General features: G+C 40.6%; 1 protein-coding gene across 3 annotated transcripts in view; it reads right to left on the minus strand.

Moving 5' to 3' along the window:
* Positions 1 to 981: 981 nt before the first annotated feature.
* The window catches only part of LOC109519145 (adhesion G-protein coupled receptor D2), a 75567-nt gene continuing 57649 nt past the window's right edge, over positions 982 to 18899 (minus strand). For 2 of the 3 annotated variants that reach the window (XM_019875517.1, XM_019875518.1), the window contains 2 exons: positions 15734 to 15813; positions 982 to 1486 (listed from right to left, as the gene is read on the minus strand). In XM_019875517.1, the coding sequence (XP_019731076.1) occupies positions 1370 to 1486; positions 15734 to 15813 (197 nt within the window). In that variant the 3' untranslated portion in view covers positions 982 to 1369. Of the gene's footprint in view, positions 1487 to 5949; positions 6461 to 15733; positions 15814 to 18899 lie in introns of those variants that run through there. The other variant, XM_019875519.1, reaches the window with a different exon arrangement.

Consider the following 18899-nt stretch of genomic DNA (forward strand, 5'->3'; position numbering starts at 1 on the left):
TGACATCATCGACATGGGGAAAAAATTGGTTGCTTTCTTTATTGTTGTTGTGTGTACAGTGTTTTTATTTGACTTTTAATCAGTACTTAAATTATGTCGTGAGACACTAAAATCATTGGGGAATCACACATAAAATATTAATTTCTACGTCTACTGGCATTGAAACATCTCTGTCTCTTAAGTATTGCTGTATAGGTTTCAGTTTCTTGGTCCACTTTTTTTTGTACAACTTTTATTCATTATTTACAGTGCTTTACCTTTTTGATGTACAGAATGTCACTGGTTACACGTAATAATGAAGATAATTTATTGCGTCTCTTGGTTTCCATCTTTGTGTTACATGACGTAAGGTTTCGGCGCCACAATAAATTTGTCTACTGTAAAATGGTCTTGTTTTGTTTTTATAAACTGAGCCTGGAGGAAGGGATTTCAATACACGCGCGCACACACGCATCATGAAAGTTCCCGAGTGTCTTGATAGAACATCTGTGACATGCCTTGGTCAAATGCACCTCACTTCATCGTAAATCATTGCAAATGAGACACTGCTCACACCACCCCACCCTCTCCTGCAGCGTGGGCCATCAAAGTCCGTTTTCATCACGTGAAAAACGCACAAAAAATATATGAATTGATATAAATGTATGTATATAGTAATTGAATATGGATACAGCAGAAGTTGAGTCGCGAGGTTCATTTGATAATCTAGATAATGTTGAGATGACTCTGACTTTGTGAAATCGTGTATGTGATTGTGTGTGTGTGTGTGTGTGTGTGTGTGTGTGTGTGTATGTTTGAGCGCTGTCCACACTAGCACACACAAAAAATGTTCGAACACATTTGCTTCTTTGCGGATTGGCCCCCTTCACACAGCACATTGCTACCCATTGTGAGATGCAGAGTACATTTTTATTCGGACACTATTTCTTTCATTGTTTTTGACTGAGACGTGCAACACTTTTTTTGTATGTAAAAACACAATTTCTGTCATCATTTTATTTCATACATTGTACACCGGGATTCATTTTACATCAAGTTGTGGAGTAAGATGACAATTAAAAGGGATCAGTTAACAGTTATATAATGTATTTTACATGATCATACACAAAGAGTTCACAAGAATGCTCTATAATTTCATTTTAAAAATCCAAACTTCCTCACACAATTTGACACAGTGCAGACACAGAGCCCTGACGAAAAAGTGACTATTCAGGTTCAGATTTAGAAAATGTTTAATCCATATTGTGTCACTAGGTAAGGTTAGGCCACGGTAAAATGCAAACAACGATCGCGCGCACGCACGCACACAAAAACAAAATCATGCAACAATTTCAATTTAAAGGTCCTCATTTGAGTAGTCAGGCCCTTTCTATGATAAAGTTGAAGGTCTTCGAGATGAGAAGCACGAAGCAGTCAACTCCAGCTCCAGGGGGACGTGGAGACTACAACCAGCTGGTGATGCTTCCACTTGTGCAGGCGACGGCTCCTGTGTGGGAGGAGGTCGGACTATTTATTTGCATTTAAGAACACAGCAGGTAGTTTATCAGCACTAACAGTGTACCGTAGACCACATAAAATGTCCCTTTTTTTCTTTTTAATCAACTGTGTGTTCTTCACGACAAGCTTTATGTCACAACTCAGGAATGTTGATCTATTATCCAACATCCAGCTCAGGTGAAAGAAACAGAAGCGACAAAATCATGAAGGTAAGGTCAGGAGTAAAAGGAACCAAGCTAATGAATGACACAAACAGAAATTTCCTACACTACAAGATCAAGTATTGAAATATACATATTTTGTGCTGGTTGGTCCACCAACATTGCTGAACTCTAAAGTGGTGAACTGGGGTCACTGTGGCAATAACCGAAACAATAGTATCTTAAATACAAGTCACTTGCAATTTTTGTTCCCCAAAGGTGCTCTCTCAAGTTATTTTGGCAACTGCACAAGCATTTCTGTATTCTAGTGTTTAATATCCTTTATCCGATAAGTTTTTTTTTCTTCAGTTTTATATTTTGAATGCATCCCTTGTCGTAATATTCTCACAAAATAAAAATAAAAATATCAAATAACAATTGAGTACTGTATAGAAAAAAAAAGTTCAAGTATCTTTACGAATAGTCGGCGATCCGCTCCATGAAATTATTTTGAAGCAAAATTTCAAACTCAAAATATTGCGTGTATTACTGCTGAGAATAATGGAGCATAATTGATGAGAGACTGAAATCCGCTTTATGAAACCCACATTGCCTAATTAAAAAAAGTAAAACATCTCCAGTAATACTTACCCAGTTCCCCTTAGCTGATACAAATAGAGACTGACTGACCAGACCTTCCCATGTCGACACACACAGTAAAGACAATAAAGGATATCTGGTGAAACAATCCTAGTGGCACGTAATTGGCCACGATGCACATTCGTGCACATTCGTGCTCAAGTCGAGCCTACTCCAGTTGACGTTACCTGAGTTGTGTGGTACACTCAGGACCGGTCGCCATTCAAACACAAGCCACACAACATAGACAAACCAGGCTTCACACTCACAGGTGGACATTTATTTTTTTTTTTTTTTAGTATTCCACAGATGCAAATGTTTTCAAATTTGAAGCTGGAATACTGGAAGAAAATCTGCAATGAGAACTCCACCCATGAAAAGGCCTCAGCTGAGACTTGAACCCAGAAACTGTAACTCTGAAGTGACATACAAAGCAAAGTGCATGTGCCAATATTTGACAGTTTGGGGCATTTTTCACTTCATGGCCGGGTTGCCCAAAATATTTTTTTTTTCATTCAAGAACACAAATGGATTGATTGATCATGGGATAGATATGTTCTCATGCAGCACAATGCATGCCGGTCAGTCAGAGTTGGGAAAGTAGCCAGCTCCACAAGCCCTCACTTGGAGCTTGGCTTGCAGAGCCTGGCCTCTTGCTCCATAAATGCGTTCAACCTGCCTGCCTTCACTCGCCCAGAATTTGTATAAATAATGTACATGAATTTATCTGCACACTCTAACAAGTGCAGCCTCAGGTGAAAATATTCAGAAATGCATGTGGTGTGCGTCCCCGAAGGTGGACATCAGCTCCTGACTGACCGAGTGCAAAGATAACCACGTAGATAGCGAGAAAAAAAAAGGGGGAGGCGGGGACACACACACACACACATAAATAACTTGCCGAAAGCAACATAACACTCAGCTCACACACACACGCACAGATGTAACGCTGTCAATTTCTAAACAGGCTTTCCTTCCCATCACACAAACAGCCCCGAGTTGTGTCGGCCAGTGTTATTGTGAAGCTTTTAAACGCGTCACTCATGCTCACTGAGATGCACTCGCGCGCTTCCTGCACGGCCATGCGGCAGGTTGACACAAACAGCAAATGAGGGTACAAGCGGAAGACGATTTACCATCGGAAGTGGATTTCCGGGTTGCTGGGGATCAGCCGAATGATGACAATTTATTAGGAAAGTGGATTCATTGACAGTAAAATGTGATGGCTTGAGAGCTGAGAACGTGCACAATATCCGCCAAAAATGCATTTGTAACAAAAATAATTTATTGCCATAATTGAACCTTTTCAGGGACAGCAGTTACGACAGTAAACAGCCTATCATGTAATCAGTTCACGGGTTATCATTATTGGTGCATGAAAGGGTTAAAAAAAACAAAGTGAAGGCATTAGGGAATTATTTTTAGGAAATAACACCTATGAATATGTTTCTTTTCCATTTTATTTACTAACTACATTACACTGCCTTGTAAACCAAGTCCTACTTTAATGTTAGTGAAAACAGGCCCAGACTTAGCCGAGTCCTGCAGTGAACTGAGTCTACTTCTTACGTCATGTCATGGTCACACTGGAATTTCCGCTGTGGCATTTATTATTGGTAACATTGTTGAGTTAGCGCTCGCGTTGCTGCTAATGTTACCGTTTGGAGTCGTGTGTATTGGCTTGTAGAAAAAAAAGGAAAATGAAAACAACACGCGCTAAAACAAGATGAGTTTTGAGCATGAGGATTTCTTCTTTGACACAACTTGGAAGTTCACAAATGTAGTGGGAGGTGGGGTGGGGGGGGGGGGTTGCTACTTTACAAGCCTAAGAGTAAAAGGCATTTATCAAAAGGTTCTTACTTGATATCAAAAATCTCATAACATTTTAACTGAGTAAATGTTACCAAAAAATAAAAAAATAAAATCTCTCATCTCCCTCCTTGTTAAAACTGATGGAGGCTGACCGAGACTGAAGAGAAAGAGCAGAAGTCTTCAGAGAGCCAATTAGCCAACTTTCAAATCGCTAATAGCGGCAGTTGTACCTTTTGTTTGCCCACCTGATGGACAAACTTTACACATGTAAAGATTCAATGAATAGGCGAGCATTGTTAATGGGAACAGCCGCCATTGTGACACAAAAGCATCACGGCGGCACGCAAAACAAACGCACAAAGGTTGGGACACGGAATGGTTTGAAGGCCGCTGCCGTTTCATTTCAAAGCATGCATTATACATCATTGTGCATAAAGAGGAAGCCTGCAGCATTATGATGCTTTTTTCCCCCCCTCCTGATGATTATCCTTTATAAGTAATTATAAGGAGAGCGATAGAGGGAGGAAAAAAAAACAACTTTTAAGCACCTGAACCTCGCTGCCAGCATTCCATTAATTGCCTACACAATAGGGGGAGCCTTTAGAGATTTTTCAATTTCAAAAAATAAGGAGCACACATTCAGTGCTCATGTTATACCGGCACTTAAATCCTACAGAGCTCATAAAAAAAGGACTCAAGGTTGCGTCCAATTGAAAGCCTCCAACTACAGCCACTTCAGAAATCCATTTAGCAAGCAGGGGGTTAGAACATCTAATTCAATAGGAGTTGCTCTGTTAAAACTGTTGCACCAATGTCTTTTAAAAACAAACACACACACACACACACACACACACACACACACACACACACACACACACACACACACACTTTGAGGAACGCGCACTTCCCCTGTGTTTGCTTGGCGCCATTGTGGAAAAAATTAACCCAGCACATACAGAGAGCAAGACACAAAGGCATAATCTTGCCAAGGCTCAGTTGAGTGACGAAGGTGAATGCTTCACTGCATATAGAATCTTGACCTTTGCCTCGACCGTGTCAAAAAAAAGAAATAAAATTAAAAAAAAAAAATCCCTACATGTGGGATCGACAAAGGTCTGCGGCATCTGTCAGAAAACGACAACCTGAATGTCACTACATGCGTCATCATTGATTCCTTTAATTCTGTGCAAGTAATTTTGGAAATTAGACGAACCTATTTGAAAAGAAACACTTTTTATTATTATTTTTTTATGGCTTGACAATTGCCAAAGTAAGAGGACATTTGCCTTGTCATGGAAAACAACCTCACTGCCTCTGCCAGGGAGGTCACTTGCCCATTTGTTTTGTTTTGGGGGGTTTTTCTCGCACACCATTGTTTTTTTTCTACTGATGTCCCATCAACATTTACAGCCAATCTGACAATCTCCACATTGATGGGGCATTCATAAAACAAACACCTCAGTCAAACAGTTTGCGGGGATCAATCTCTCATGTTCACATCAAATTAAAGAATACAACCTAAGGATGCTATAACAAAAAATAAGTCCACTACGGAAGTAAAATAAAAAAAGATGCATAAAATGTATTTATAGGAATGCAAACGACTAACAGGAAGGAGATCAAAACTAAACTTTACCTCCTTTCAGCTAATAATTCTCTGAAACACAGTTGAGAAATTTCACTCAAAAAAATGTAAAATTTTCTTGATCTTTAGTTTAAAGTTTTTGAGTGGCTATGATAACAAAGGGATCGCAAAGGGATAGTTTGAGTCCCCCGCCAAAAGTCCGTGGTGAAATTGTTTTGAACGTTGCATCAGGATTTATCACATCAGTATAAGAACTTGGTCAAGACGAAAAAAATTGGTTTAAAACAATAGTGCAATATGGCAAAGATATGAATTGGCGTACGATGAAATGACTTTTGTTGTACAATAATGTCTGAGGTCAGTGCACGTTCTCTCATGCCAAAATAAATGAACCCAGTGGGAGGGGAAAAAAATGATATTCAGCAGAATGAACTGGAGATGTGTGACGGCCTCAAATCGCCTCCCATAAAACCAGAAGATTTCAAGTCCCAAAGGAGCAACAGCGGCCTTGATCTGTGTGACCTACCGCTGGAGAGCGGAGTAATCAACAGAGAGCGGGACCATAAGCCGTCACATGCGTGGCCCTTGGCACTTCCACGCATAACATTTAAGATATTTGCCGGCTATGTAGCTGCGTGTCTGAGGGAAAGTGGACTGGGTGTTGTTCTTCATAAAATAGCAGTCGGATGCAAGTTCGACGAACAAAAACAGCCAATCTATTTTACTGATGGGATCCAGTGAATGGACTGCACCCCTGTGTCCCGATTGATGATGAGACTTGCAGCATCTGAGAATAAATGTGAAAAAATGCTGTTGAAGACAGTGTGTAGTCAATGTCATTGGAAAATTGGTTCAAGGTTGCAATCAGTAGAGCACTGACAAAAGAATAAAACATGAACCAGAATGACTTTTGACCCGAGATACTTCAACTCTATGGAGATTTTTTGATTTTTTTTTTTTTTTTTTTTGCATTGACATAGAATGGGAATTAATCTATGATAGTCTGCACAAGATCAACTTACAATTGTGACTGTCAGGAACTGACAGACACATGTATCTATGGCTCCGACCTTTGACCACAGATTGGATAGGCTTACTATCATTCTGAAAGATCCAATTATCATCATTTTTAATATCCTTTTATTGGGTTTGCAATATGATTTGTGTTGAGAATAAGCAGGATGCCCCTTTTCCAAGCTATTTCTGTTGGTTGGAAATTTTGAGCATTCCATTTTCTCCTTATACTTATGAAAGTATTCATTCATTTTCCGAACTGCTTTATCCTCACTAGGGTCGCGGGGGATGCTGGAGCCTATCCCATCTGTCTTCGGGCAGTAGGCGGGGGACACCCTGAACCGGTTGCCAGCCAATCGCAGGGCACACAGATGTGGGAGGAAAAGGGGGTACCCGGAGAAAACCCACGCAGGCCCAGGGAGAACAGGCAAACGCCACACAGGGAGGCCGGAGCTGGAATTGAACCCGGTACCTCTGCACTGTGAAGTCGACGTGCAAACCACTGGACTACCGGGCCACCTATAAAAATATTCAATCTGCAAATAAAATTAAGTTTAGTCTGATTGGGCCTCTGTTCTCCTTAATTTGATGTGGAAAACAGCTATCGTCTGATTGGTTACTTCTCGGTATGTGGGCATCTTGTGGCCACCGTGTCTCTTCGCTTTACTGGTTCCATTGAAACTTTGTAGGCCGTTACCGGAATTGGGAAACTCCATGAGGGTTGCCTCGAGCAGAGAAGAGGAGGAGCTCCCTCACGCTGTGAGTGTCTGTGCCACTGCAGGTGCTGAGTGTGATGTACAAAGTACATTGTCAATGCCGATTGGCTGTCAGTGCCGCAAAAAGTTCACATTTGTACACCCCAGCGAAATAGGCAAAGAAGGAAATTTAAACACTTCATCCGCAGCTCCTCGCGCCCGACCGCATGGACTGTATTGACTATTTATTCAAACGCACCACCAGAAACACTCAGCTCACGTTCCGTCTGACTGCAGCATAACATCAATCAGGATAATATGTATGGGTATAATTGGTTATTCGCTAACTTTAGTCGGACGCGTGGAATCAGCAATCAAAATCAGCCATACTATCTTTATGTGTGCATTCACAACTTCAGTCGACAGTCAGTCAATTAAAAAAAATGCAGGAAGGGCTATAGGCTTCTTTTTTGCCATCATCAATCAACTAATGATTCTTAATAATGGCTGATAACTGCAACAAATAGAAGACTGACAAACAGACAAATGCAAAATCCTACAACTTAACCACTTGTCTACTCCTTATATATTTATTTATGTATTTATTTATTTATTTATTTATTTAATTGACTTACTTCTTAAGGACAAGCATTTTCTTTTTGAAATTCTACATTGACATTCCACAACTTGTTTTCACCAAAGCACAGAATCAAATATGTGGTGCGCTGCATTCCAAAGATATGACACAAACAAAAGATTCAGCTTCCGTTTTGTGTCAGTCTTCCTGCAGTGTATGTTTATGCGCATGTGAGTGTGTCTCCCCACAGATGGATGTACGTAATCGTGAACATTATGTTGTTGCACACAAACAGCATATCTTGTGGTGTGACACACACAAAAGTATGCTTGAATGGAGCTTTGATCCTTCCTCTTTTCCGAACATGGCTACTTTTAGTTTTCCCACTGGCTTTCAGAGCACCAAGTCCAACTTGCTGGCAGGCCTTCACATGCCAACAGCTGCTCCCAAACTTTCATGGTGATTATTTAGTCCGCCACACCCCTCATGGGACAGCACCGCTTTTTGTATGCTTATTGAGGACTCAACAGAGGAAAGGTCCATTTCTAAAGTCAGCTCGAAACATTGTAACATCACAGACTGTAGCATGGCTATGAAAAACACGAGCTTGGACCACTGGGAATATCTGCTGGTTACATCCCTAAGGCATCTGTTTGGGTCAGTCACGAGGTCATACACAAGTGCATGGCACCTTTAAACCACCTGGATTTCCGGGTATGAAAAGCTGTTTTAAGACTGAGTTTGTGTGATTTGAATAGTAAACCATTTAGAATGAATTTCAACCATAATCATTGTGACTACTATAGGAAGCTTGACATTTGGCTGTCGATCTCACTGTAAACAAGAGATATCAAAAGGTTGTAAATGGAATTTGCTGATGGTGCACAGCAAAGTTTTGCTTGGATTTTGAGATTGAGAAGTGGATCCAGGGTAGGAAAGACAATCCACTTTATCACTTTTTTTCTATACATAAATCAAAGCACTGTTTTATATATATATGAATGCCGTTGGTTTTTTTTGTTTTGTTTGGGGGGGAGGCTGTTGTTGTTGATGAAAAGTGCTTTACAATGAACCTGTCTTGTATTTCTAAAATAAGATAAGATAAACTTTATTTGTCCAACACTGGGGAAATTTGCAGTCTACTGCAGCATTTTTTTTGGGGGAAAGAAAAAAACAAAGTGTTGCATGCACAAAATAAATACATGTTTCAGAAAAAGAACTGTACACAGGATAGAATTCACCTCATTAAACTATCTAAACAAATTTTGAATAATGCTGATGATGGCAATTATGCCAAAATGTAAAAACTCCTCCCAAAAGATATTAAACTATGGTGTGAAAAACATATTTATCAATGCCCGATATCGTCAGAAAAAGGAGGGAGTAAAATCCATTCGCGCAGCTCATGTTCGCTGGTGCTCGACAAACCCTTGCAGTGGGAGTGAGTACAAGACAAGTGCCGAACAAGCTCCAGATCTGATACCAGGTGAGAGACATGAGGGAGGAGAATCTGAAGCTATGTGATGCTGGAGCACAGACACCGAGGCACTGGCCATCAGTTTGATCAATACCAGCCAAGTATGGATGAGTTTGGAGTGGCAGACAGCAGCTAGCTAAAACAGTCTTTATAGTCTTGGGTCTCAACACAAACCTGTCCAGGTCATAGCCAATTTGTCTGGCTGTTATGAATCATACGGAGGAAGTCTGGGGGGGAAAAAAAAGTATATTGGAATGATGGGTGGCTTCGAGTCTGGGGAGGATAGTCATAGTCAAAGAAGCTAAGTCAGACATTGCACGGAAGCAGCTGCTCCCTCCTTGTTGTGATGACTCAGTAGAAAAAAGGGCGAGTGTGTAAATACAGGTTTTCAACTTTGATTAGGGTGCGGGTTAATGAAAAACCTGCTTCATTTTGCAAAATTGTGGGTCGGGGCAATTTATTTTTTGTTGAATGTGTGAATTATTGGGACTTGGCCAAGATCCATGCTCTTATGACTGCCATTCTAGCGAAAATACTGCTACAAACCATAATTAATACAGGTTGTCAGTTGGAAAGTGGTTATAATAGAAGGGAAACGAATGTACTAAAATGGGACTTTTGTTTAAATGACAGAGAAAATGTGTACTGTAAGAAGGGATTTGTTTTTAGCAAAGGGGTGGGCGCCACATCCTGCATTAGGAGGCTTGGTGTCACCTTTAAAGGATGAAGACAGTGAATGAGGCAGGGACGACTGGCCGGCACTGTTGACCTGCTTACAGACATAAACAGGAAGTCGCCGACAGGAAGGAAGTCGTATCTTTCGTTCTTTTATTTCTTTTTTTGGAAGAGTGAAAAAGGAATTGTGCAACAGTTAAATGTGAGATTTATACAAAATTTCTAATTTCATCAGCAGCCCATTTGGCATTACCCAGTGTGAAAACACAACATGAAAGGTGTTATTTTTGTGTCGTGAAAGAAGGCAGTTGATGTTTCCTGAAAACATTGGAAGGTGTTATTTTTGTGAAAGAAGGCAGTTGATGTTTCCTGAAAACATTGAAACGACTATGACCATCGACCAACTTTTTTTTCCTCTGCTTTCGCTCTTTGATGACGATCAAAGCACCAGATGCAGACCGACAAGCATCTGCAGGAGGACAACGTGTCATTGTTTGGATCGCCAGCGATTTCCTTTTTTCAAACTCAGAGATCTACCTTGTGTCTGTATCTGGTATACATTTCTGTTTTCGTTCATGGTAGGGTCAGTTATGGCTATGCGTGCGCGTGCATGCACGGACATGTGAAGGAGCAGCAGAGAGAGAGCGATGTTTTCTCTCGTGGTTGTATGACAACAAGAAAAAAGTGTTGTGGGGTTAGTTAATGCACGCTGGAAAAGGTGTGTGGGTTTGCGATGCCGACACTGAACTGGTCGATCTCTGGAGGCGGGCTGCTTGAAAAGCAGATCTTGGGTCTGAAAAGGTTGGGCACCCCTGTCCTTTAAAAAGCAAAAGAAGACGCACAGTTCTGCACAGAGATCAAGATGCTTCGTCAACTGCTCTGTCCTCTAAAAGGCTGTTTTAAGCGTGCTGGGAGGATGAAGAGGTTGAAGGGGAAGTAGGCCAAAAAGGAAGTGATTTAATGACCAAAAAGACACTTGTTTTCTCTCTGTCTCTTTCCTGTTGTGCTCTGATAGGGACTTCCTCTCCCCAGTGGAGGTGGATGTGGGTGTCATCTATCCATCCATACCACCCACTCCCACCCACCTAAAGCGCACGGAAATATCAATCTTCTCCTGTACAGCCCAACGAGGGAATCATCGAACCCTTTTGAATTCCTGAGGCTTTTATCTAAATCTATGATGAACATCTGAAGTTCACTACATAAGCATCCAATAGTGAGTTTAAAATGTCAAGAAAGGGGTGAAATAATCAAAGTTATGACTGCAGTCATGCATTAAATCGTTTGTGTGGTAACATCCGTTCCATATGTACAGTGTTTATAGATTTTCATGAACACTGTACAGTATATGCAGAATGCTTGTGCTCAAGCAAATGAGCAACTGCCCATGTCATTTTAACCGTGTCAAGAAAAGATGCTTCAAGCCATGGCAAAAGCAGGATGATCTCGTCCCATCTGCCTCAATATCTCTGTGACCCACTCCCTTCCTATATGCGCAAAAACATCCACCCACACATATGCAGTGACACACACATGACCTACCTACCAACCTGTTATTCATTCGACTCATCTCTTGCACTTCTACAGTAAGCCTGTCTTTTTCTCTATCATGCAACCCCCCCCCCCACCACACACACACACACACACACATACACGCGCACTCACAGATGGAGGAAACTCTGCCTGTGTCTGCCGAGGATGTGAAATGCAGTGATGGCACATTAACGACAGGTTCCGTGACAACAGTATGCATCAGCTTCACTGAACAAAGCGTGGCCATTTTTTAATTCATTGTGGATTGTGTAAGTGAAACAATGGCCCCGAGCCCCGCCGGGGGTTGGGAGAGGGTGAGAAAGGTGAGTTTGTCAGTGGCAGTTTTTGTGTTTTACGCTGTGGCTGATCCCCTGGGTTCCGCTGGATTCGTGGATCTGAATTATCACTATGGAGCAACATCCGCTGTTTTTCAGGTAACTAAAAACAAAAGGGAAAATCACAATGGAAAAATAAAGTCTATTTGGATGAAGTGTGTGTCAGGACGCTAACGTAACATCCAGGCACTAGTAAATGAATACATTTTTATCAAACCGCAATATTAAACCCTAGTGGACAGAGCTGTAATGCTGCGGTTCCATGAATAAAGTCTCCAACCGCCATTCAATGCATTTCCGTTACGCCTTTTCTTACTTGGGTTTTCTACCAGAAATGCAGGGACTCATTCGTGCACCACGAGGATACCAGGAATGGTAGTACGGTGTGAAATAAACAGCAGTGTTTTTTTTCACATTGTACAAATGAATCATATTTTGTATTATAGTAGTAGCATCCGTATTTAGAACACTGCATTGTGATTAAACATTATGTAGATTGAGACAATATATTGTATGCGTTGCTTTTCAGATTTTTTTTCCCCCCAAAATCCGAATCAGCCTTTTTTTTTTAATTAGGAAAGAAGAAGGAAAAAAAACTTTATTTGTCTCACAATGGATAAATTCGCAATTACACTCATGTTGGTGTGCTTCAAGTATTTCAAGACTTCTGCAATTTGCAGGGGACAGGGACCCAGCTGGCGAATAGTGAAAATCAGCGTTAAAATGCAATTTTTGTTTAAAAAACAATAAACCAATAAACTAAATAAATACAAAATCTTCCCAAAAAAATGTGATAAACATTCAATTTGCATTTTCCATGAAAAAACTCTCCCCTAAATAGACAAACAAAAAAATTGCAAAATATTTTTAAAATATTGACTAAAACTTGTGGGGGGGGGGGGGTATCTGAACCGCAAGTATGCTGGGGTCCACTGCAATAGTTGTAATTGGGTTGATGCGAGAGCTCTCAACATGCTCTCTACCAAGCACAGACATGCAGCAGTAGAGAATGGTTCCGGTGGAGTCAGAAGCATAAAACTGTCTTGGTAAAATGAAGAGCGCTAATCCAAGCCATTGATTATTTTGTCATCAAGTTTATGAATCCAACTAAATTTCATTTATTGTAAAATTCTTTGTCATTCATTGAATTACACAGGAAGACCGAGCCTTGGCATTCCTTACAGCCCGTGTGATCTATGCTAATAGAGTCCATTCATGCAGCACAGCTAGCCTTAATGAAAAACCTTTGGCTGGTGATCAGTGTTATTGATCAGGCTGAGCCATACCTTTAAGCATGGCTAATTGATCAATTCCCACCGCTTGCTTCGGATTAATGGAACTTGACCACTGCTTCGCCTTCCACGAGTATGGACAGTTTGTGTGTATGGGTGAGTTGGCGTAAGATATAAACATTTCCAGATATTTCTATTAAAGCAAAAAAATGTGTGTGCATGGTATGTGTTTAATGCACTATTTTACAGATTTGAAATAATATTTTGTGCTCACAGGACCTTTTTTTCTCCAAAGTTAAGGAATGTGATGTGATTGTCGTTTTCACCACAAATATAGGAGACAATATAAAGTTGACATTTGACCTCTTATTCGATGGAAAGTATTTAAAGCCTAAACAGAGTATTTTTAGGACAAAAAAAAAATCCCAGGCGTAGAATGTTTTGACAAGATGTCAAAAATGGTTTGATTGCACCAAGACAAACACCTTATTCTATCATGTCCTATTATTTATACCATATCAGTTTACCCCTTGGGAAAATTGCATGTGTATCGCCAGTCCCAAAGATGACATGACACCACCAGCCCCCTGCCAGGAAGCACATGAGGCACACGGGCCAAAACAGGAAACCCCCAAAACACTCCTGACACATTCATGCACCGCCCATCAAATAACTGAATGACTCATTCTGCCATTAGTGTTTGCGTGTGTGGGGGTTAGTGGGGTGGGGGGGGGGAATTGTGTGTATTTGAGGTGTCTTAAAGTGGCCTGTCATGGGTCTCCCAATGGCATGTTAACAACAGGGAAAAACACTGAAACACTCAACAGGCTGCGAAGGTCAGCTGGGGTGAGATAAAACCAGGAATATTGTTTTGTTCCATTGAAAGAATTTGTCCATTTTTTTCACTAATTGTGTTGGTCTTTCATTTGGTCCAGTCAAGAATTGAGCACACTTTGGAACAAAAACAAACATTTGAAAATTTGTTGTTTTTCTGTAAATATTTTGTGCTTTGCAAGCAAAACATGTGAATTGGATTTTAAATGAAAACGAAAAGATCTGCCCTTTGCCTTGTAAAACATTTATTTACCCATTGAATCAGTTTATGATTAAATATTAGACATTGCCCACTCTGAAACAGGTCTACTGCACATAAACTAAACACTGACATGTCTTTTTTTTTAAATTGCAAAGCAAAGGCCTCAAAGGGTAAAATCCAGGCAATGCAGCTTATAACATTGCTAACCTCCAATATTTATTTAACCTTGACCAAATAACCTGCCAGCACTCCTAACCTCCCATCCTCCGGTTGATTCACACGTTTTGCAGAACGGGACCATACTTCCATCCAATAACCTCTGGTGTGAACTTAATTGTGTATACTCAAGTATTGAGTTTCAGCCCATGGCTGGATGCCGTGAAGCTCAAAGAGAAACAGACGCTGTGAACTTGACAATGAGTGAAAAGGAGATAGAGTGGAAGAGAACGCGAGAGACAAGGACCACCCAACATCTGAGAAGAAACAACAAAGCTGGATGGAGAGGAGAGTCAGCTTCAATCTCTTTGGAGGTAGGGCAGTCTGACATTGTTACGTAGCAGTTGTTTGGCAACAAAGCAGATAGACAAAACGATGGTGATGGTGACAGATGTCGACTGATTTTGAAAAGTATGTTTCAACATATTTTAGCTGATTCTCATTTAGTGATAGTGTATCTGTAATGTTGTTAAAACCTTTGCACTTTTAAACTCATTATAATAAGTGATTTATTAGTAGTAGACTTGTACCTTGAGAAATAATACATACAATCAAAATGATTTAATACACTGTAGTGGGAAAGCAGTGCATGGATAGTGTAGTACTTATATTGGTCACTAGGGGGACATGTAGACAAATGCCATGGAAATGAGCATGTGCTTGTGTGCAAATGAGAGAGAGAAAAGAGCAAGAGAGGGTTGGGGTGAATTGGTTGAATATTAGATGGTTTCTTATGATTGGATCATTTGAGCTCTAGCAAGTCCTATAAATGTATTTTTGAATTCTGAATTTGAATTAAAGTAGAGTAGTATCATTTCCTGTACTGGTAGAATAGAAATTACAGTACAGTATAAAGTATATTTTCAGACTTCGAAAAGATAAAGTATGCACAATAATCTAATGTGTCATGAGTGAATATTTATCTGGTTTAGTTTTAACTTTTGCACTGTTGGTGGTGTTAGGCATGGAATTTAAATAAATATACACATATCCCAATTAAACAAAACCAGCAGCATCTGGCGAAATAAGCTTTTAGCGCTGACTGTCTTTTACCACAGAACTGTAAAACGTTCAGCCTGGACACAGGCTGAATCAGTCCAATGGTTTTAAAGCTCAAAGTCAGTGGATAACCCCCAACCTTGAAGGCAACATTACATGTGCATTATGTGGACATGTGCGAAGGGAGTGAGTTACGTGGATAACCCCCAACCTTGAAGGCAACATTACAAGTGAGTGCATTATGTGGACATGTGCGAAGGGAGTGAGTTACCTTTCTATGCAGATGAGTGCCTGTGGAACGTAGGGCGAAGGAATTGGACTCCATTGAAACACAAGGAACGGACAGCTGAGCTGGAGACAGAGACATGCATGTACACTGTTCAATCTGTGAAGTCAACTTTCTCGGACAACAGTAACAAGCAAAACGTTTCAGGAAAACAAAAACATAAACAGTGAAACCTTCACACGTGACAGAAAAAAAATGATAGAAACAATCCCAAATAATTGACTTTTATTGAGTAGATACACAAAAATAAAACAATCCTGGCATTATTTTATGAGATTACCTGTTTTAGTCTTCCTATCTATCCAGATGTTTTGAAGTTCAAATTTACGTATCATAAGGCGAAACAGAAGCTGAAGAAACAATTACTGGGGGCTCTAAAGGTGAACAATCATTAATAAAGGTGAACGATCGTCAACAGGAGCCCATTGGAGAAGCATGGCTAATGATACCATGCACATCGATTGGCGCCAATCATTCCACTTTTCATGCGTTCAGCTGATGCTCTTATCTGCAGCTGCACACACTGCCTGATTAAGTACTGCATTGCTAAGGCGTAATAGCGGCTCAAAGACATCGAATTAGCACGTTCACATCATTTGTGACACAATTTCCCTGTAAATTGCAGCTCCAATGTCTGATCAGTGATTAAATAACCAATTATTTTGGTAGCTTGTGTCAAGGTTTTGTTTTGTCTCCAGCAGGTGGCAGTGGAGAGCTCTCCCTCTCATTTCGCACCAGTTTCTCGTCATGTCATTATCTGTCACCTGTTATAAGAGACTGCCAAGCCATCATCAGTTGTCGGAATATTCGCCTTGCTCATGTCTCACGTGCAAGTGCTTATTTTCGAGACCTTTGTGAATCTTGATCTCGTTCCTAGTCTCGTTTGCATTCTGGTTTGTTTCTCTTGTTATCTCTGTTTTCTTTTGGTATTGTGATCCTTGGTGCGTTTTTGTTGTATTCATTGTTTGGCTTTTGCTCGTCGTGTGTGATTTTGCGTTTTTTTTTTCTCTTGCCTTTTGCAAGCTCATTCTGGTTTGTTTCTCTTGTTATCTCTGTTTTGTTTTGGTATTGTGATCCTTGGTGCGTTTTTGTTGTATTCATTGTTTGGCTTTTGCTCGTCGTGTGTGATTTTGCGTTTTTTTTTTCTCTTGCCTTTTGCAAGCTCTTTTTGTTAGTAGCGTTATTTATTTTGAAAATGAAACTTTTTTGTACTCGATCTTATCCTTGTCTGTGTTTGTGGGATCCGCTCCTGTTCCAGACTGGTCCAGAACCATAACAGAATTATGCGCATTCTCGGGGCAGAAAAGTGGCTTTGGTGACTGTGCGCTACGCAGCATTTTCCACCACGGATTAAGTTCCTCTGAGACTCTCTACCACAACCGAGGTTCTGCGAAGCCAGAAGGGAGACCCAACCTGGTGTTTTTCTTTTATTCATTGATTGGCTTTTCCCTGTCGTTTTTGGACACCTTTTTTTGTACTCGATCTTATCTTTGTCTGTGTTTGGGGGATCCGCTCCTGTTCCGGACTGGTCCAGAACCATAATGACTTGTACGAAATTCAAGGCCCCAATTTGAATAATAGAACTGGAAAAATTATAAAAGGTAACCAACCATTAACTTCCAGTCCAGTTTTTTGTGATCTACGGCGTTACCTCAGTCAGCATTCATCTATACATCGATTTTTGAGCGATTTATGCTTCTGTTTAAGCCTGTGACAATTCAGTCATTGTTGATGCAATTGTCATTGTATGTACATTGTATTGTAGTAGCATCAGAGGTGAGTGAGTTTCCTGATATGAATGAAAATATAAAAACAACGGTATTCCAATTATTATTGAAGATTATGAAGTATGTTTGTTTCTTCTTGTGTCAAATGTTCAAGATTTTTTTAGTACAATGGCTGTCATCTGAAAATCAGATACGATAAGAATGATTGGAAGGAAATCTATTTGTTTGAGCAAGTGCTCATTTAATGTTCAGAGATCGGTTTATTTGGTAATGTCACAAAATTGAAATGGTGCAGACAGATTTATGGACACCGCATCTGTCTGTGCATCGTCATCGAAACATCCGCCCAATTTGTCTGAACTACCTGTATCGCCTGTCATGTCAACTCTCGAACAGGCTCTCAGTGTCGAGATGAATCACCTCAGCCGATGGTTAATCTGAAAATGGGTCGGGCACCATAAACTACTACCAAAACTAATTTCACTATGTCAATGCATGGCTTTCCCGCCCACAAACCAAAAGAAGAGCAAAATATCTTCATTGGTCTGTGACTCATCTACATGCGAGAGAGCAGCAGGGCAGGGAACAGGCCAGACGGAGAAAGGTCAGCATGTCGGAGTAGTTGATCATTCCGAGGTGACAGAGCTGCTCTTTAGGAAGTCAAGCGGTAGGAGAGTGCAAGGAGGTACGGAGTAAAATTGTGTGTAGGTTGCCTGTGGTGGGGAGAGCATAAGGGCCAATATTTGTATGGTTGTCCAGTTATTAGTTATCAGCCATAAATTCACCATACGCTGCAGCGTTGGCTGACAGCCACTCGGTGCAAATCAGCCACAGTACTGTTGTTTGAACACATTCATGTGTTGCTTTTGATTGTCTCTTGATTATCTTCAAATTAACACCGACATCATAGTCACACTTGTGATGGCCATTTTGTGGCCAAAACACGCAAGAGGGTTTCTTACAACAACAAAAGCTGGTCGTCAAACATGTACATCCAAATGAGAAACAAATAGATCTTGTTGGCGTCTGGCATGAAGCAAACAGCTTTTAATAGAGTCAAGCTCACTGCGGTGCATTTGGGACCATCTGTCCAGTCCATTGTGTGACTCTTTGGAAGCCAACAGAATGACAGCTGAGCAGTGGGGTCCTATGAAGACCCCTTCCCGGCTATTTTTTTTCCTCCGCCTGTCATCTATGTCTTCCTTCTGTCTTATTTTCAGTTCATTTAATTTTTCCTCAATTCCTAATCAGTGTGTAGCTGCTGGCATTTCAGAGTTGGAAACATTCTAATTTGGAGAGCACGGGAAGGTAACAAAACTGTCATCATCCTTTGAACACTCAAAGGATTTAACTGCATTACATAGCACATTTCTGGTTCTATGTATGGGCTGATGCAGTGGCGTGCAAGGAGGCAACTACAATTT

Source organism: Hippocampus comes, unplaced genomic scaffold (assembly GCF_001891065.2).
Source record: "Hippocampus comes isolate QL1 unplaced genomic scaffold, H_comes_QL1_v1.1 scaffold132, whole genome shotgun sequence".
NCBI classification, from domain to species: Eukaryota; Metazoa; Chordata; class Actinopteri; order Syngnathiformes; family Syngnathidae; genus Hippocampus; species Hippocampus comes.